Here is a 21,246-nt window from a genome sequence, read left to right as displayed (position 1 = left end):
AAATCAAGAGCCATCACGTGAATTAGGTTAAACTGAGAAAGCTTCTTTGTTGTTGCTTAAAAAGGGAGTATGGAAATGATTCGAATTCCTATAGTCTCCACCATACTTTAGAGACAAGAGACTTTGACCTCGCGTTTGATCAACTAAGTATTCCGTAACTGGCCGTATGTACTCTAGAAGGACTTAAGTCGGTTATCTCATACGGGAGGACCTTACCCCCTTGGGGAAGATAGGAAAGACTTAAGTGCTAAGTAAATTAGAACAACTCTTGTTCGCTATGGATCTTAGCACTTGTGTGTTACTCACACTCGTAAGAGGAACTTTACCATACCATAGAATTTCCAGCGCGTAAATTGTCCTTAGCACTTTGGCGCGGGTTGCCGATAGTTCAAGTTAGTGTCCTACAACTTAGCTATAATATGAGCGAACATTAGTCAAGATGGACCACTTCTTGTTACAAATTGTAGTCAAGTTACTTGTCCGAACAACTTCGGTATCACCCGTAAGTGTATGACTACTGAGATAACAGGTATGGATAGGTGGTATTGGAAAAGGAACATCATTTTGAGTTGATAGTCGCAGAAGTGATCTCTTTTCTCCCCACTAGCATGTAGGAACTGCCTTCATATGCTTGATCTGTTGAATTGGAGGGTTTGTGTGCTAAGCCAGCTACTGACTTGAGCGTAGAATCTCGGCGGGCAATGTAGAAAGCGTTTTCGTAATTCAATTTAAATAGAATTGTTCCGACTACAAAATGACCTTCCTTTACAAAAGTGATCCCGCTTGAGTTCAGTTACACGTCACTTCCGACCCAAAAGAGCCATCGGTATAGCCTTTGCACAGTGCTGTCATTCCACCCGGGCCGCTTTTTCTCACGTTGCACAGTTTAATTACATTTATTACTCCTCGTGGTAGAGTGCGTTCTGCGTACGCTCACTGACAACTCGCAATTGGCTAACAATACATTTTGGAAGCGAAAGCAAAAGTGTGAGTTACGTCACCCACAAGTAACGCACAAGGAAGTTCAAAGGTAGAATATTGCGTTTATACACAGTAACGCAATAGGCTCGAACATTTACGTTGCATAAAATCATCGGTCTACAAAAAACATTTTAGCACCAGTACATACAAACAAGGATGCAAGATCGTAGAAGCAAAGCATGAGTAGCGGCAATGTACATCAAATATTATCTATATACAGTAAAATATAATCAGACATTAGGTATCCCTTGCCAAGACCACAATGATTAGATGATGGTTTGAAAGGAATAATCCAGTAACGAACTGCATATCGCGATATGAGGGGCGTCATCGACTTCTGGTTACAAAGCAAAGCCCCCGACGAATACACACATTGAAATGAACTGGAGAATCAGCGCAAATTAATGAATGAGGCGCGCAGAAAGACTGCTCGATGAGTAGAATGGCGAATTCGAAGTCATAATATGTAGTTGGTGGGAGCTCAGCAGACCAGTTTCCGCATGGCTTCATTCAGACTAATCCAAAATTCATGTGGATTCAGTAATGTGAGTATATGTTGAACTAGTGGATAGAAGGATCAGTTATGCTGTCAAATATTGAAATCGCTCTTGTTTAGGTAATTCATCAGCTGTGGTACAAAAAAAAAGAAAAGAAAAACGTTAAGGCCGTCGCATCGTTGGTTGTAGTGTTAGTTGTTGTCAACCTTTGTTTATGTTTCACAATTTTTCCAAAGCTTTTTTGTTACACTTATTCATCATCACGGGATAAATCAGTTATGATAAACTGGCTAACTCGAAGAAAGACTTTGGAAAATTTTGTGTTGAAATTTCGCGGCTCAGTTTTCTTTCTCGGTATATGCCGACACTGCTTGATCGCCATGTCGTAGGATACCTGAATGTTAAAGCTGTTACTAGCGCTAAAGGAATCGTATATTTCGTTGTCGCTGCATATTGGGGATTTACCCTCCGAAGTGATGGGTCACGTATGACAGGTTTAATTTTTAGTACAAAAAAATCTTGTATCACCGGTGAGAGTCTGCTTGGTAATTAGGCGACATTGGTCCAACGTCTCTCAATAAACAGCCGATAAACTCGGTGTGTAATATAGAATGTCAATATATATATACTTATAGGCAAGTTAATACTATTTGGCAAATTTGAGGACGATGCACGGATAACTGATTTTATCGTCATCAACAACACAAATCACTTACATTTCGTTTTAACAAGGTTTGAGCTTGCGTTTGGATGGTACACGTAATACAGAGCTTACGAAAAAAGATTTCGAGGATTTTTTAAAATTACTTTTAGTCTGACACGAAAGCAAAGCTATATAGGCTTTATTCAAAATTTGAATTCTATCACAAGATGAATTTTAGCCGAGAAACTTGAAGTACAACAGTACGATTTATGCCCCGTTGTGTTATTCGACAAAAGCCTAATAATTGCTCCTCATCTTATACCGACTATAGATTATACCCGAATTCCACTAAGATTCGTAATGAAGGAACATCAAAGATTATTGTTTAGCTTTATTCAAACCCACTTTCCATAGCTCTCTTTGCTTTAGTTGAAAAAAAAGTCTTCTTTGATTTATTTACTTTATCGCATCGGTCATGTAGTACGTGTCGTTAATGGGGCTCGAACCAGCAAGCGTTGGCATTTGTTAGCAAGACATTTAGTGCATGCCTATAAAAGTGTAGCTCGTACTAGAAATAGCGTAATTTACATAACGCATATAAGCCAATTATCATCGTCAGATTGCCTAAATCCCGGAAGATTCGTTGTTCTCAACCACATATATACTATTACATTAAGGGTTGGTTAGGGAACCGTCGATTTGTGAACTTCCCCAATATGCTAAGAACAATCCTCGGTCCTTATATAGCATTTCGAATCTGTGGGCCTATATCAAGCTACCTATTGTCGTGTCGGGTGTGCCAGCACGTCATTTATTATTTGCGAATACACCATTTATAAAATAAGTATACCCCAGCTTCCACTTGCCGTTTAGATTGCATATGGCAATGTACGCACAGCCATAGGCGTCGGTCACGAAACAAGAAAGTTTTAAGATTATTTTTCCTGCTTAAACGGTTAGGCCGACGTTACGCAGCCTTTCAAACATCGAAGTAAACTCTGCATTCTGTTCGGATTTGTTCTAAATCTGCGACAGCCGGTCGTTTCGCTGTACACGTTGCACAAGATGAAATGGTGAAATGTGTCCCGCGGGTACACTGCTGCCCAATTTCCCTACTCCGCACTTCAGTACGGCGTACATCCTGAAGTACACTATTCCGTGGCGCTATCTGCCATTCATGGGCTGCGCTAACGGCATTGTGACTTCCCGTAAATTGTGACTCCCCTAGGTCCTATGATAGGATTGGCCATACTCTTTACTCCTCGCGGGCGCTTACACAAACGAAACGCTCCGTGAGTATAATTCCACCTTGGGTGGAGCATTCATTCACTGTATAAGCAGATTTTTGCCAATATGCCACATAGTCGGCAAACGCATTTTTAGGGAGTTTGCTTGTCCTAAACATAGTCAATATCGGCTACACGTAGCTGCTCTGCCACGGTTGCTAAACGCTTGATAAGAACACCTACCATGAAAAAGATTAGATGCACTTTAAATAAGCTGAAGTTTCTAAATGTCCCTTCCAGTAGTAAACCAGGTCAGGTGCAAGTCCTCATTATAAGCTAAGCCTCAACGAGCTATTATAGCCTTTTTGCCATGAGTTTTTTTTTTTTAGAAATTTGACTAGCTTAGGAGTAACAATAACACATTGCATAATTTCAGCTCACAAGGATAACGCAATTTAACACAAGGGGATATATTTTGTTGTCTATTCCAACATTTTTACGACCTAGCATGCGTCCCTTATGGGTGAATGCGGTGCCGAACAGGGTCGCTAGGCCTAAACCAGCATTTCGTCTGTTTTCACCAGAAAATATGAACAAAGTCTGTGGACAGTTGGTCACCAAAGCAGCTACAGCCAATATGTAAAAGTAGAAATCTACGTTAGCAAATTTCAATTACCTATTTGTTTGCGTATTGAAATTATTTCAGAAGCAGAAACATTTCATTGAGTTCTTAAACTAGCCGATGTGTGTTTTCGTTAATTTGTTTCTGACTCGATTAACTAAATGCGTCAAAGAGGCTCTCAGAACCAAATTGATTAATGGTACATCCATCTGACGCTAAAAAATATGCTTGCGAGTAACGTAACGTAAATTCTACAGTCACTACAATATGGCAGTTGAATAGAGCAACAAACGTTGTTTATCGATTACAACAATTTTTTGCCATTCGTGCCACAAGATAAGGCTACGGGGTGACGCTACTATATGTTCAGCAATCGATCAATTTTTTCCATAGCGAGGATCGCTATAAAATATTCTCGTTTATTCCTTCCGCATCGTTGGCTCAACGCTGACTAGGGCTGGTCCATAGCCTACGTAGCCAGCTTGCGTCCACCGTAGTTTTCTATGTGGGCATGCGTGCGAAGACGTGTACACAATAAAAAGCTATAGTCTGTCAATTAGAGTGCACGATGTACGCTAACACGATCTCTCATGAGACCCACAAGTTTCAAAAAGGTATTCCGTTTTTTCTTTAGCGATGGTCGCAAAGGCTTCTCGATCGACGGACACGATCGCAGAGCTTCGCAACCTGACAGATCGCAGCCTGTTGACCCTATACGGTATAAAAGAGGTATTTTTCGCGGTGGAATTTTGATGCGGCCACACCTGTCACTTAGCTAAACGTTTTAATCATAAATTTGCCAATGGATATTGTTGTTGACGAAATTAGTCTTACTATCATCTAACAGCTCATCTTCTCTGCACAGAAAAAAATGCATGATGACTGAAAGAAGGGATGCGTTACCTGAACGCCTAGTGACGCGTCTACACACGTAAATACCATTGGCTAGCAATCGTTAGGGTGGTACATTTTTTAGCATCTGATATACGATCAAGTGGATAATATTCTTGTTTCATGTATGTAAACCTTTGACCATATATTAGATAAACCCGGGACCGATTCGGTACGTTAATTTGTCTCTGGCTGGCTGGGAGACGGTTCATTCACATGAGCCGTCAACCATATCGTCGCTATCCGCAAGTGTTTAGCTTATTCGTATTTGAACTATATTTGCAGAGTCCTGTACGAAGGAAGACTAAGCAGAAGACCGAAGATTTTCGACATATTATACTCCGGGCAAACTGGCGCCGATTTCCGATGAGACAAAGACAAGTGTACTGGTCAAGCATCTATTAAACGAATCGTTTAGGAAGAGGAGGTTTTGATCTCTACGACCATTCACGACACTGACGATTTGTAGTGACCTCTATAGCGTTGATAATGACGCCTCAATATGGAAATCCGTACCTTTTATAAAGTTAAGTCCGAAAACTTTATTTGGTATCTAATGAAGAACATCGAATCCATCTATATATTAAGGAATACATCAAGCTCTTTGAATTTGAGAGCCTCATGAGTCCACCTATTTCCATTTGAAGTAACTTGTACTAGCGTGTGGTAAACTTTTAAAAAATAATGTAAATCAACATTTTTTTGGCATGATTAAAGATTTAAGATAGCTAGTCTATGAAAAGTGGCTGAAAGAAATCATTGTATTGTAGACGTTCATGATGCGAGTCAGGTGTAGTAGAAAATATTTCCAGCGAAAACTTCCAGTAACTAAATCGACTTAGAGTGAAACAACCATTGTAAAGCCCCTTAAGCACGTTCGTAAATGAGCAACTGGTTTACAATTTTTCCAGGCTCAGCATGAGGACCGCTAATTCATTAAGGTACCATTATCATGAAGTGTGCGAAAGGTTTTCACAGTGCGCACAAAAGATTACCTATTTTGGGCGCTGATAAAGTTTGGTAGATACTAGGTTCATTTGAGATATATCTACGGCTACATACGCTGTTGAAGAGAATGACTCCGGATCAGGCAGTATATGATAATTGGGGGGACACATTTGGCTCAGAGCTTCAAACGTCAGGAATGGACAGAAAGCAATGTTAATATGAGCTAGACTGTTTCGCCGAGCTGCGTTTGAATGAAGTCGGATTTGATATCCTGCTACCTGCTATTTCATATGGACGAATCTTACAAGATGCGATCGATATGATAGAGAAATGACATCTTGAATCTGTTATGAATACGTAAAAATGCTCCATTGTGTCTTCGTAACGAGCAACATTAATATCAATCAGGAAGTGCAGTATTAGCAATACTTTCTTTAGGGATCTGGGCGTTCTGTTTTTGAAGGCCTTGATGTAGGCACCACCGCGAGAGTACGGGCACCACAGTTCCTATCTGTCGGTGTGAATTTTTGTACAGACGTCGTGAGTTACTTCATGGCTCGGAAGCGTGTACTTGCGCTGGTAGTTTGAAATGATTCATGAAATGCGTTCAACAAGGATACTTTTGCATAGATCTAAAACAGGCAATGGCTTTCGCTTTCCCTCATCTATACAGATACGCAACACGTAAACAGACGCACAAATGCATTTGCTACATGACGCAAACATCATGTCCACGCTTGTAATGGCATTAAGGAAAGTAGTTTGCAATATACGTGACAATAAATTATGTAGCGACAAGCCCGTTGTCACGCTTAACAAGCTCATTTTAGATTGAACGGAACTTCGTTCTGCTTAATCGCGTTACAGAGATGATAATTGTTTTATAATTTATTTAGTTTTTGCTTGAAGCGTTTCGTAGTATTGAGAATTTTTTCGAGAAATAAATCCGCGATGAAGCGTTATCTCAGCTTGAGTTTGGTCTGACTGGTCCCAAAGGCTCGTCCCAGTTGTCGCCGTCATCGAGTGTGGGTCTGCTCTGTGAATGAACACCTTACGAGTCCACTGACTAATGACCCCGTAAGAGCGAGTACTTTGATGTTACGTACGTTGAAATATATGCTGTTTGCTGGCATTTTTACATAGAGACACTCTGATATTTTTCACGCTTCTTGGAGGTACTTAGATAATTTGACGGCCATTTGCGTGCTATAGTATACACCATAGCGTTCACAGTAATTCGTGATGCTTATTACTGTTTCGTGATTGCTGCATGAATTGTATTGGCGTAACGGTACTATAATACGCCGGTTACGAAAGCCGGCCGGCCTGATGATAAGGAAGTTCTACTCCGTTCGGCCTGATCTCTCGTGCAGACATAGAGGTTCCTTGCTGCCTGATAAAGCGCCAGCCAACAATGAGTGGAGCCAGCGGCCTGGAACTCCCTCTCCCCAAGATAAGGCGAGACAACCAAGTGAGTATCTTTACAGTGGAGCCTAAGCATCTAGAATTCATATGGGCATATCATGCTCAATCTAGTAGGAATATCTGGAATACTTGTCCAAATCTGAATATCTGGTCTGCAACGAACTAGGATGATCAACCAGCAATAAGAGTATGTACAATTGTTCTCTTGATCTTACTTTTTGAGCAAAGGGTTACTCTACTGTTTTTATTAAAATGAAGGCTCTATCTACTATTTTAAAAGATTATGAAGCAAATATCTTAACTCCAACATGAAATAATTTTGGTTTACGATCCACACGGCTACTGACGACTCAGCGGAGCATTTCCAAAAAGCCTAACGATGCTTCGATTTATTGAACTAGACGAATTTTTTTATTTGTACTTCGATTACCAAAATTAGTACGACATCCGTCTAGCATACTTTTGCGGAAATCTACGAAAAGACATTAATCCAAATGCTCTTCTAAAACAATGCTAAAAAAAGGATCAGATATTTATCTGACTGAATTATTTATAAAGGTTAAACAATTTCTAATACTAGCATGGCACTCAGTAAATATAACAGATTAGAAGCCGCCACAGAAGCACTTCTCGTTTAGATTGGCTACTGGATCTAGGTGACCTCCTTAAGGCAATACACTCGAACGTATCGCAAAAACTAGCTCTATTCTTATAAGCATATCTGCATTATATATATGTAAGTATATCTATAAGTATTGATAAGGTTAAACGTTGAAACTCATTTCCTTGTGTAGAAATGCAACCTGCTAAAAGGCAACTGCAAGAGAGGTCACAAGGAACGTCAAGATCTTGGAACAATCCTCTGGCTTGTCCTAGTTTTTGTCCTAGTGATTTTCTAAATGTATTAATAATCTGAGAGCGCTGTCCGAGCTGGACGCTATTATCCCATTTTTGGCAAATATGAGTAATGGTTCTCACGATCATCTGTGGGGTCATGCGGGCTCTGGGGGAAACCCCTATTCTTGTAAGAAGCTTGTTCACTGTATGCATTATGTTTACCCTAAAACGTTAGGTAAGCTCAAAAAATAGCATTCATCTGTTTGCCTCAAGTATCTGCTAACGGATGACTTCTCTTTAATAAATCGCGTTCGAGCTGTACCCTTTGATGGGAATCCAGTATCGATATCGTGATACAGTGACCTTCCCGCTTCTGACCGCGTCTTGATGGCACTGACGTTAGTGCGCGTCGTGGTCGAAACAACGTCATTCAATTAACGCTTGCTTTGTTGATAAAGATCAATAAAACTTGCCAGATTTCCTGTTTTGACGTGAATTTCACAGAGCTTATCAAGGTATTTTAAATCAAAATCAATCTACTGTTTAGTAACCTATCAGACTAAGACGTAGTTGTTTGGGTCAATATCATTAAATAAAACGTTAAGGTATTGCAATTGGTAGTCGAAAAATACTTCCGGCTATTAGCGTAAAACTGTCACTCAAAGCTTATAATGAACCGTATGGCTGAAAGCCACAAAGTAAATGAAATATGGCGCATAATTCTTTTATTGGTGGCGGCTAAATGTAGACCGATTTTCCAGATATGCATTCTAGTACGGAAGGTTTTCTTTAGTAAACTATGAAGCTTATATGAAAAAAAAAATGCGCCAAACTTTTAAATTTGGAATGTTGTTGTTGTTGAAGGGTCGATCGCTACTTTCTATCAGCACAAAACACCGCGCACTTCGCGCGTTCCGCTAATTGTTTCTACTCTCCTGCCCTTCAAGACAGCTTATGAAACCATACTATTTTCCCATTATGTGGGTCGTAAACGACCTCCAAAAGGGAGCCAGGACATGCGATCAAATACGCAACTAACAATCGGTAGAACGAACAGAATATAGGACTGCCGGATGCTCTATCCATGTGCAAGCAACAGATGATGGAACAGTGAAGGCAGCCGCCAGACAACTTTATTTGAAAATGACAATTATTAGGTATGATATGTGTACGACATGACATGGTAATAAATAAACTTGATGTTATATTTAAGAGTGAACTCGTTGTTTTTCTTCAGGATTAAGGAAATTGAATTTCTTTAACTTTATCATACGACTATGGACTTTTCTGTGCGTTCTCTATGCAATTTTATCTGCACTTTTTTTTTGCAACCACGTATATTTAAGAGAATGGCTGTACTATACAACAACTAAATGACAAATCATATCTTCAAAACCCTATTCTACGAGAAAACTTCATTTGAATCAAAAATAATACTTATTCTTTTTTAAATTTTTAAAATGCTAACATTTAAATTTATATTTGGACATTTTCACGGAGGTTTTTACGTAAGATCGGACATTACCAGGTCAAATGTAAGCGGAGTTCAACCTTAACGGCTGGACCTCGTCTCGTCGAGGCCGTTACTCACTAATTTTTTCTCTCATACTTCACTCCAATATTCGACCCGGGCTTTCGTTGAATATGATTACGGATTAGTGGGGGGAAAGCAAACTTTGCCTACTCTCCCACAGTTTTAATCTACTTAGAGCACCACGAAAACTTGCCCCCTAAATAGAGAAAACTACGAGAAGGCACTGCAGGCTGCGAAGGCCATGTTCCTTGAAAAAAATTATTATCAAATTAAAGAAACTTAAGTTGCTTTTCTATACTAGCTACAACAAACGTCGAAGGTACTGCGGTCTAAACGTATCAAGTTCAGTGCTTTTGAAGCTATTGAAATTCGCGTGTGTAGGGCAAATTTGGCATAGCTTATCCTAGCATAATAATATTATGTAATTTCTCTGTCAGTACAAATACCAGCAACTTTTTGAATTTTCAGTGCCATTTTGGTTCTTTTGCTTCTCCAACGTTCCTATGTGTTGTACAAGGAGCTTTGGTGTACCGGACACTGCCCATTTCCACGCATTAGTTACAGTCTGTGCTAAGCAGTTTGAGATAAACTTCTTCCCCTCGATGAGGTAAAATACAGCGTGTAAGATGTTTGGTCCTCTTTATTGTAATTGCTGTTGTGTACCTCAGCTTATTAGGTAAGATTAAATATATATTTGCACCTCATCACACCTACGGAGAAGTCACGCAGAGCGACGCGGCCCGGAACGTGCTTTACCTTGCGCACGGTCGATATCTCCGTTTTTCATACGTACGGATTAAAGAAAGGTTCGCAATCAAATCAGACTGATAAGATACAATAAGTGCTATATATAGACTGAACGAGTGACAGAACATGCATTTTATCGATGCTATACGCTTTAAATAGATCAACCAAATATATCAGCTGAAACGACTAATTTGGAACCATGCATATGATAGCCTTTAGCGTCGAAAGGAAGTTCTGTTGCATCAGCTTCACGATCATTCCAATAGGTTGGACGTTATTTTCTTCAAACAATCATGTATTGTGACACCGCTAGCCAATTTTATCATAAGCCGCCAATTTTCCGCGAGGTGAAATAGGCCCAATAGCTAAGCGGAAGTTACTTTATCTCTCTGCAAAAGGAGCTGATGTTGTATATTCATGATTGAAAATCTCATGGTATAGTTAACTGGTCTATTAAGTGTCTACAAGCTTACTTCTTGGAAAGATCTTAATAGTAAACTCGGTCCTTTCTGATAGAGTCGGCTCTTTGCTGAGATCAGTTTCACTTTAGGCGTTGACCTGCACGCCATTCTTTTTTAGGTGCTACCCTCGAAAGTCGACTAAAAGCTACATCTCACAATCGGTGTAACACTACTTGCAAGAGTCAATTGCAAGCTGCTCCCAAGAGTCGATAAAAAGCTACCCTTCAAAGCTGATTCAGAATTATCATCAAAAGCTCATAGAGAACTTTTCTCAGAAGCTGATTAAGTGATTGCCTGGGTACCGGTTTCTGTTTCAGCTTGAACGCTGGTCTAAATGATGCCCTGACCATCGGGCGCCGTACTGCTTCGAGGGCTGTACTGGCCTAGAAACGAACTTGGATAACTTTCCTCTGGCCTCGATTGACTATTCTCTTACAGAGTCACTTCCCTCAAGATTTGGTTTACTGCCTCCTTTGAGACCCAATTAACTGCTACTCTCGAGATTGGTTTAAATGTTGTTTTCCAATATCAGTCGAGTGCTGTTTTCGAGAAACAAAAATAAACGCTATTCGCTTCATTAGATAGTACCCTTGTCCAGTGCATACGACACGAGGCCCATTGTGAACAACTTGAAAATTATTTCACTTGGTGACATATAAACGGTTTGAGGTTCCTAACGTGCCAAAATAAACTTCATTTTTCTATCTCCTTTCTGCTACAACTCGATAAATTGCGCGATAGAAGAGCAGCGGTAGAGTTTTTACAGCTAGATCTGGAAAATAAATCCGACTAGGATCGTGTCCAGAAGGATACAGGAAACTTGAACAATTACAACAATCGAACACCTTTCGCATACGTTTACGCACTTAATCATCATTAAGAAAACAGGTCGCTTAAATGTCTGACCATTCATCTAATTCTGTCGTTATTTTTACAGACTTTCACTATATTGTTATTATAACGTAACCACTATTATGAATGTTAGCCCCGTTCGCAGCGAGAATTGAAGAAGCTCCGCTTTAGACCTAGGTCATTAAAGTCTTGGCGCCCCAAAGGGATGATCATCTTCAGGAAATATTTCCTCTGAGCTTGTTTGGGGTGCTTCCAGAAGAGGATATTTCCTGCCCCCGCCGAGAATTACTCGGACTTCGCCATGAGCTTCTTCAAAGAACAGCTCTAATACAATGCCTTAAGCTTCGCAGCTTGCGAAAACTACCAGCTTGAATCTGCTCACTAAGCATGTCCTGCTGCAGGTGAAGTTCTGACCACGTATCGGTTGTTGGGAAGGGGTATAGATTTAGGAGGAAAGAGACGGAGGCGTTCTAGTTTAGCTGTAATCGCTCTACTGTGAGAAATGGAAAATCGTCAGTACGTAGTATTTGTTTTGTTTTCCATCTGCAATTACTCCATATTCTTAGTCGCAATCAACGGCGTCAAAGTCAGTTATATCTTCATTATTGTTATCAATATATTTTCTTTCTATATTAACACGCCCGGTACACATTCCAGTTCACTGTGTCATTTCAATAGTATCCTTGAGGTGACTAGCTTTGTAAAAAGACGTACAACGGTTTCTTTTTTGCACTTCAGTCAACACGTATACTATTGTTTGTCCATGAGTCTTAACAGGACTGACTCTAAAACTGCCTCCCGTCCCTAAATATATTTATCGTGAAACGTATCATCTACACCTAAATGTATGAGGTATGACAGGATCGAAAGCTGGGCATGCGATCATTCAAATAACCTAAATATATTAGGGTAGGGTAGTCACGCTGATCGCTTGATTTCAGGGCGCTTTCATGAACGCTTCGATTTGGGTTACCACGTAATCTGTATTCTTTCAATTGCAAGAAGTGTTTGTTGTCCAAACCATCATCTCCTCCTCCAACGGTCTTACGCGTAGGCATTCACTATGCAGAGCTAGGGTATTCAAAAAGAAACGTCAAGCCACATCAGTGATTTAACCATAACGTGTGAGATGCCATTGTTTGTCTACCTTATTTGCGGTTGAATCCTACCTAGAATCATAGATAGAAGATACATAGAATCTAAAACGGGCTCACTGTGTTCCTCACAAGTCCCGCAGTCCCAAAAGGATATATTTACATACATTCGGTGCTTAATTAGGAAAGGCTACAGAGTCGTCGACTAACATAAAATTTAACCGCCGTCTGTGAATAACCTATCGAATGCTGTCAAATATCAGTGGCAACGTTAAGGCAAACGTAGCCTCACAGGTGCATCCTAGTGGGAAGGATTCACTGCTTCCTTCTGCGTATACCAGTCAAACAAATGGCCATTTACATCATGCTCTCATAAAGTCATTGTGACTACTAGAGAGTGCATCGTTCACAGTATAAGAATACCATACACCCGTTGTAGCTGGTATTATAAATTGACAACTGCGATGCTGGCGAGGCTGCGTAAAGCGTCTTTGAAGCGTATACAGTTTGATGGTGAGATTATTTACTACAGATAATAAAAAGTAACATCTTTCTTTTTCAATACCGCATATGGCCAGCTGTTGATGTCCACCAGGTGATTTCTACAGCAGACATCGGCAAAAACCACTTTCCTTTAAATGAAAAAGCTATTAAAGTAAACGTATTCAAATGTACGCCGCTGTAACCGTCACCAATCGAGGCAGTTATCTATACTCTGTAACGTTTCTTGATCGTGAATTATAGTTAAACACAATGTTATGGTTTCAACTATCACATTGGCAATATTATCGTTGCAATGCGAGCATCTGTTCTAGCATTCATGATCTCAATCAATGGTCAATGATCTCTTATATGCGTGAGCTAGTTTTTGTTATTAATCGTCAATGACGGATAATCCACCTAAGATCTGCTTTGGGTCGTTCTGGCAACCCGGTCAGTTCCTGCGGAACAGGCCAGTTGTATATAGCTCATAATCTAGTTTCTTTTCAGTGGTCCCTTCTTCTCGCCAGCGACCGCTGCATAGGATTAGCTTGTTCCTGATAGGTACGCTATTTTCGCGAACTTGTTTTCCTAAAATCTTGTACACTAACCTCTCTTGCTCAATGGGGCACACGAGTGAAATTAGTCCTACAATGTTTCCGGATGATTTTCTGGTAGGTATATTTTGTTTCGCATGATTATAATAGAAAATGAGACATTTTTCGGATCATCCAAATGTACTTTATCGCCAGCGGAATGGTATTCAGTTATCTGTTCAGTTATTTCTCAATAGAGCCCCTACCTAGCCCTCTCTGTGAGGTTGGCTTTAGCCCAGGATGGCCTCGATAAGACGGCAATTTGTATTCGGCAAAGAAGGAGAAATGCCAGATTTCGCCAAGATAGTTTGAACGACAACTGTTAAACACTTCCTTTGGTACATACAGTTTTTTTTATTTTATATACAGAATGTACCCATTTTTTTTAGCTTAGGCATTCTTTGTAAACGCTAGCGACTTCGAAACCTTAAGCAATCTTCTCAGATAAAAATGTTTGCACCATTTTTTTTTCAAGTGAATATTTCTGAGTGACCACAATTTTGGTACTCGCTATGCGACAACAGCTTTGCAAGGTTTCAGCTCTTAGAGAAAAAAAATACCTCGCCGTAGAAATCTTGCTATAGTTTTACTCGGAATTTACCCTTATGATAAGTTATCATGAAGCTCTTACGATGAAATGCGTATAAAAATGTTTTTGATTGACGATAGAAATGCGTAGAAAAGTTATTTCTTAAGTTAAGTTTACATATACGCTACCTTTTTAACGTCTTAAGGTACACGCTAAATAATTATACTTATTATGATTTTTCTCCTTAATACATTTCCGAAAACATCGAACATTTGTAAAATCTGCTTTGAAACGTATCTTAAAATTTTAGCCTGACTCAAAAAACCAACTGATGTGTGAGTATCGTCACAATATGATTATTAGATGTCTGAATGATGACCAAAACTTCTTACGTTACTTCTTTGACAAAGCTTAGAAAGCAAAACGAGTTACGCATTCTGATATACATTGGTACTGGCATTTCTTGGGCACTTGAAAAGCTATCGAATAATCTAAGTAGTCCCACCTTCTTTGAGACTGTGACCACACTGGTCAAGAACGTTCCTCAACTTAATCGGAAAGAATAAACTTTAGAGAGCAAACTTTGTGCCTAAAATCCGGCAGCGTGCTCACTACTAGCACGGTTTACTGAAGCTCAACGGTGGGCGGATCCGCCGAGCCAATCACCCGTTAATTCCAGTTATGTACCGTAAGAATGGCAAAGATACATTTGGATACACGTTACACTTACGTTAGGGCAAAACGTAAGTTCTTGTCACGGTGGTAAGTCTCCCTGAAAACGGCCAGTTATAGCCGTTCACTTTGACTTCCTTTTGAATAGCCAGCTTGCTTAGTTTCGCTATAGATCTATTCTTGGATCATTGTTACTCTAATCATATAACACAGGTTTAGTTTTGAATATCTTTTACTATTAGCACATATATACGCATGGCAGCTTGATTAGAAAGATATCGATTATTTACTACTAAATTGTTGCAAAAATCTGCTAGCTCATGTTATGTTAGATATTATTAGGCTAGATATAAATTGTCTTTTATGTTGTACTGTTAAATTCGCTAATTAGCGCCTTACAAGTGTTATGGCTCCTTTTTGGCCCGAGATGTTAGAAAGTTATATATAAAATACCCTTTCCTAGCACCATTTAAGAACCCTGAATCATCCAGTATTTGTATGCCGCGTCAATGTCCACAAGCGAGAGTCGACAGGGTAGAGCACTGACAATATATAAACTTACTCAAAGCGATGACTATAAAGTATCAAAGTGTACTTAGGCAAACGCCCAAGTTGCTATTAGGGTAACTTCACTCTTGAGTTTCTTGTAACTGAACATACAACTATAACATACATGATCTAAGCTAAACAATAGCATATAAGCACAAAGACTAGATATTTAGAAGTTCCGTTGACTGTGAAAGCGGTCGTTTGAAATCAGTTTTGGGTGAAATAACGTTAAGTATATTCAGCTTATGCTCACTTATAAGAGGCCCGGCTTCAGCGGCTGATACTACTTGCGGACACGCTCCTTATAAGACTGCGCTAATATGACGCAAAAATGTTACGTATTGGTGTGTGAGATAGGCAGCCCTTCGCGCAATTGCTTTTAGTTTCTTATAGCTGCGTATTTGTATAGTGACGTTTAATATGACACGCGAAAAAGGGTAAAAGAAGCAAAAAAAAACATTATAAAGGGCGTGCAACATTGGTTAAGACATTAAAATGTCCTGCAATTAGATTCGTTTTTAAAATACACACCACTACCTGAATATGTACCTGCTCATCGCAGGAAATAGGTTTGCCACCCGTCAAACCTGGGCAATTCCTTCGGGTAACTTTCCGGCCGTTCCTTTTAGCAGATACTTTATAGTGTGTACCATCCTATACCTTGTTAATGTAATCCTTATGAGCCTCCAAGACTTCGCTGCACTGGTTCAGACGAGGTTGCGCAGGCAATAGTTACCTCCGATACTCTTAGTAGAATAAAATATGGTCAACTTCGACTGCCGTCTGTCATAAATTTTATTATAGATATTTCAATCCAAACGAAATAACTCAAATGTCCTGCAACGCCAGCTTTGTGGGATAACTACTATATTACGCAACTCGTACACATTGTAGTAAAACGCGTAACAGCGACGAAGCTACAGGATCTGAGTCTGGACTCGTTGATTAGCTAATTATCGAATTGTGTTTATTCTGTGTTGGACTACTAAGTAGCCGTGATGGAATACGACCCCTAAGTCAACGATATAACTTTGGCAATATCACATAAATCATTAACGCTAAGTCGTTCCAATAGAGAACTTAGTTCAAATTAGGCTAAGCCGTTTATTTAGGTTTTGCAGTAAGGGGGCACACTATTATGTATTCACATGTCCCCATTAAGGTTAAGCGAACGGCCGAAATGTCTCGATGCGCATTTTCACGTGGACGAATATTAGGATCATCGCGCCCATAAAGTTTTACCTCTAGGTTAGAAGTTTGTCTAAAGATTTTGTATTGAAATAACTACATTATCTTCACGTATTCGAGGATTGTTGCTTTTTAATAGTAACTGAAGCGCTAGAAGAATGCTAGAAACATTTTTCACTCAGAGTAGACGAAGAACGACTTTCATTAGTCATCAGATTCGTCGTCGAGTTCAGGTTCGTCCTCATATGTTGGAACTTCTTCATCAGTATCATCGTCATCATCCTCCCACGGTTCCTCATACATAAAATCGTCATATTCTTCAGGGGTTTCGTCAGCCTCCTCCTCAGCTTCGTCTAATTCTGCCATCTCTTCGTCTTTAGTAACGTCGTCCTCTGGCGTTTCATCGTGGTCGCGTGCTCTCCTAGGAGGGTAGTCTTTTTCAAAGAATTTATCGTCGGCCTGGATTTGCTCATCCTCGAATCTATCTTCCCCCGGCTCATTGTTAACTTCGGACAGATTTTTTTGGAATTCTGATGCAGGAGCCTCATGCTTCAGGAAGCCATTATCATCGAAAATATCGTCGGGATCAACCGATACATATGCATCGATAACTTCATCTTTCGTGAGTGACTTTAAAGAATGGTCCCTTTCGGGTACTTCATAGTACTGCATAACTGTACAATAAATTCTAGTTCTAAGACATTACCTATGACTGCGCCTCTCGATTTAGTCACACAGAGTTTTGTTTCAAATCTCAAACTTGAAAATGCTCGAATCGACCTGTGAATCGGTATACACAGAGCTCAACACTCACTCGTTTGATCATATGAGACTCTCTATAAACTGAACTTCGTATCACGTTTTTCCAAGCATATGACTAGATAACTACAAGCCCAATTTGTCAATTGATGTAGTTAACCATCAAGTGAGAAATAACAATCCGATATTTTTCAAATCTAGGTTTACAAATACAATCCGTGACCTATTTACCGTCACTATTTCCTCACTATCCTACAAACCAAGAAACAACGTACTTTGTCAGCTTCTATGCTGCATTTTCATTACTCGGTACTGTTAGATAGAATAAACATACAGATGCTAAATCCTACGCACGAATACCTCGGTTGGGTGTGTATGGTAAAGATAAACTGGCGCTATACACTTAAGTGCTGCGCGCGGCAGTAGATTTTAACACAATTAAAAACTATGCTATTTTTTTTTGAGTTCATAGGATTACAAAGAGAATGTAAGCGTTGCGATAATCATCGTCGATGGTAACGCTAGATTTTTTACAAAGTACTATGATTAAAGATATCCTACGTTACACATTAGATCAATAGGAACCAATATGAATTACTAAAAACTGATATTGGTAATTTAAAACAATCATCAAACTAGGCTGCAAAGGCACCACTTTGCACTGTAGTATGTAAATCGATGCCATAATTGTAGTCGCGTACTAAGTTTGATAAGTTGAAACGATCCTCATAGTGTATGTGCGTCTACTTATACACTAAATCCCACTTTTATATCCTAACTACTCCCTCTCCATATATATATATATATATATATACCTGAACTGTTACATCGCCTGAAAACATCAACTTTGAACAGGTAAGTCTGGAACTAAAAAGATTATAAAAACCCAGTTTGAACCTATTCACGACAGGTATATATGCAGTTCGAGTTGGAAAAAGTTGTGTTCTGCGCCCTCTAGCCTTGTATGTACGGCAATTATGTATCAGTCATCCGTAAGCACATACGTTGGTTCTCTGTGCCTCGTATGCAAGTGATAACAAACGCCATTGATGATAACTTCTCAGGGAGATATAAGATCTTCGTCCGTACCTCTGCCCTCACAAGAAATAGCGCCCTAGTCCTTATACGGAACTTCACTATCTTCGTTTTTTTCATTCAGACCTCGATATTTTCGCTAAGCTGTTATCACTGGCTCTGTATGTCGGCGCCGTTATTCTTTCCGCTGATGAAAAGACTGCGAGTTAACAAAAATGTCCATAGACGGCCATGATAATGATGAAGGGTAGCCGACAACGGTCCCATTGAGGGAAGTAAAAGAGATTTATGAATTCAACACAATCTGGTGTGGCTTGACAACAAATAGTGTTAAGCGTCAAAACAAGGAAAAGAACCGTTTTACAGGATTTATATATATATGCACAGAGAAGATAGGGCTAAGATCAACAACGCTCCGTCACGTATAACAACTCAGCAATCTATGACAGTAAAAACAATAATAATAATTCGCCTTTTCAATTGCATGACAACTAGATTTAGCGGACTTCGCCCAGCGTTTTACCTTCTGCTTCTGAAGATATTTTCCCAATAGGGTTCCATAGACTCTTTTTAAAGGAGCCCATTATTTTTCAATGGTACAAGAGATAGGAGATGCCTTTCGCATGCTGTACTCAATTATCTCTCACACCCTTGCATAGTGCTCATTGCGATCCTCTGTTCAAAGACCAGGCACCTTAGTCAATGCAAAGTTATCGTGTGCAGCTTTCGATAGTGTACGCGCCGTCTGTAAGGTAATTCCCTCTCTAGGAAGAATATTGTACACGTACTTATGCCTGTATAACACATTCACTTTTTTCAACCTCCCTGAGTGCATATATCTATAGCCTGCCCTTGCTATTTCTATTATCGATAAAGTGGGCAGCTCGCACTTTTGATTGACTAATTAACGGAATCAACAATTAGTGTATGCAACTGCGATTGTATTCGGTCCACATCCTATTCGTTCACTATTTAGAGGAACCATCCTTAACTTTTCCTCACCTACGGACGGGGTCTAGGAACTTGCTTGTAAGCCAATTAGGTCGACTCATGGACAACGTTACCCAGCCTATTATTAGCTGAGTCGTCCCGTCCGAAAACAAAGTACGTTATCAAGCAATATCCATGCTCTGTTTAAGTTTTCACTACACTTTAAGCCACTGGCGGACAATGATAACTGTAGAAGAAAATAACAGTTTTCCAGGTTTATTTCGTTTGGCACCCACATAGTTGTAATTTTCTCAGCTGCACAAAAGGTCTTGCTATTGTTGTTTCAAGGACCTTCTAGGGTAAGAAGTTGAATGTGAGGTCTGGGGAGGAACTGAACGGGGGGTAGCACTGTGACTGTTGTCTCTGCCTTTCCTATTGAAGAATTCATTGTTATAAGGGGAGCAACGTATGTTTGCACGCGACGGTTCAAAGCTGGGTCGTTACTATGTGCCTCCGATAAAACAGGTTGATCTAGTTGTCCCCTGATAGTTCAGTGGGTAACGTGCTGATTTTAGGTTTGAACCCGGGTATAGGCGAACCTCGATGCTTAACAGCAACGCCGGACGGAAAATTCGAGACATAGCTGATGTAGTTACCACCCAATCGCCGAAGTGCAACCGTTTGCTGCTATGTGAACCATTCACGGTCGTAAAAGATGTGCCTTTCACAATACGTAGTAATATCTTTATTTATGATGTAACCCCTTTGTAAATACGTAACGTAGATAAATTATAAATCAGTAACGTAGATAGCTCAGCTGTATTGTGAAAGCGATTTCTGCCATCAAAAATCAGAAGAAATTAATCAGAACTGTTCGCATAGGGTAGAAAACCGACAGACAAGTGAACTTGTTCTAAAGTGTGACGGGCTTAATTGTATATAAGTCTTTCAGTTAAATAAGGCATATACGCTTTAGACCACTGATCCGTTATCATGAAAAATTAAGCCAGGTCTTGGTCGCGCGACATATTGTCTTGAACTGGCGATATACACTGGTGTACTTTTCATAACTTGTAGTGCCTTCAAATATTTTTTTCAACGGCACGTTACTGACGAAGCACTCGCTGTTAACTTATATTTACATAGTTTTATTAGACTTCACGAGCTGTTAACGAGTTAACAACGGACAACTGTCGATCACGTTGTATACTTAGTGGTGGCAAATTATTTCTTTTTGCGATTTAATCGGCTGTGATGAATCCCGTAGCCAAAATAGACCGCTGAACCTGTACATCAGATATGATAATTATAATTACTTTATATTATATTAGATATTTTTTTCAAAATGTTTGGTCTAATTACAGTATATCGTGCTGGATCGTATGGCAAGATCGCTTATGCTGATCACGGTCGGTAAAATGCAATTTTCTTAACGGCAAAGTTTTACGTAAGGCGGTATGTGTTCTTCGGTTAGAAAAGTATAACTTTTCGCGGGACAGCGATAACTTGAAACTTACCAATAGCTAACCAAATGATAAGCCGTATCCAAGTAATTAGGTCGAGTGTCACTATAAGCCCGGCGTTAAATATGATCGAAAATATGGGAAGAATAGGGACCCAAGGCATCTGAAATAATTCAGTGTTTTCATTTGACAAACAAAGATCTGTGAGTTGCCCTTACACAAAACAGGAGCGGACCCAATTGCAAAAACGGCCCTGTATTCGATCATGTGTATGTTATGATATTGTT

At 39.7% G+C, this 21,246-nt stretch overlaps 1 protein-coding gene across 1 annotated transcript in view; it reads right to left on the bottom strand.

Annotated features, from left to right (window-relative positions):
- Positions 1-20,623: 20,623 nt before the first annotated feature.
- LOC111267929 (cationic amino acid transporter 4) overlaps positions 20,624-21,246 on the bottom strand; it is a 5,173-nt gene continuing 4,550 nt past the window's right edge. The window contains exons 7-8 of the mRNA XM_086971505.1: positions 21,014-21,174; positions 20,624-20,782 (exon numbers count right to left, since the gene is read on the bottom strand). Of these exons, the coding sequence (XP_086827631.1) occupies positions 20,721-20,782; positions 21,014-21,174 (223 nt within the window). The 3' untranslated portion in view covers positions 20,624-20,720. The remainder of the gene's footprint in view (positions 20,783-21,013; positions 21,175-21,246) is intronic.

The sequence above is a fragment of the Varroa jacobsoni genome, unplaced genomic scaffold, assembly GCF_002532875.2.
Source record: "Varroa jacobsoni isolate VJ856 unplaced genomic scaffold, vjacob_1.0 scaffold_1242, whole genome shotgun sequence".
NCBI classification, from domain to species: domain Eukaryota; kingdom Metazoa; phylum Arthropoda; class Arachnida; order Mesostigmata; family Varroidae; genus Varroa; species Varroa jacobsoni.
This window is presented reverse-complemented; position numbering and strand designations above follow the sequence as displayed.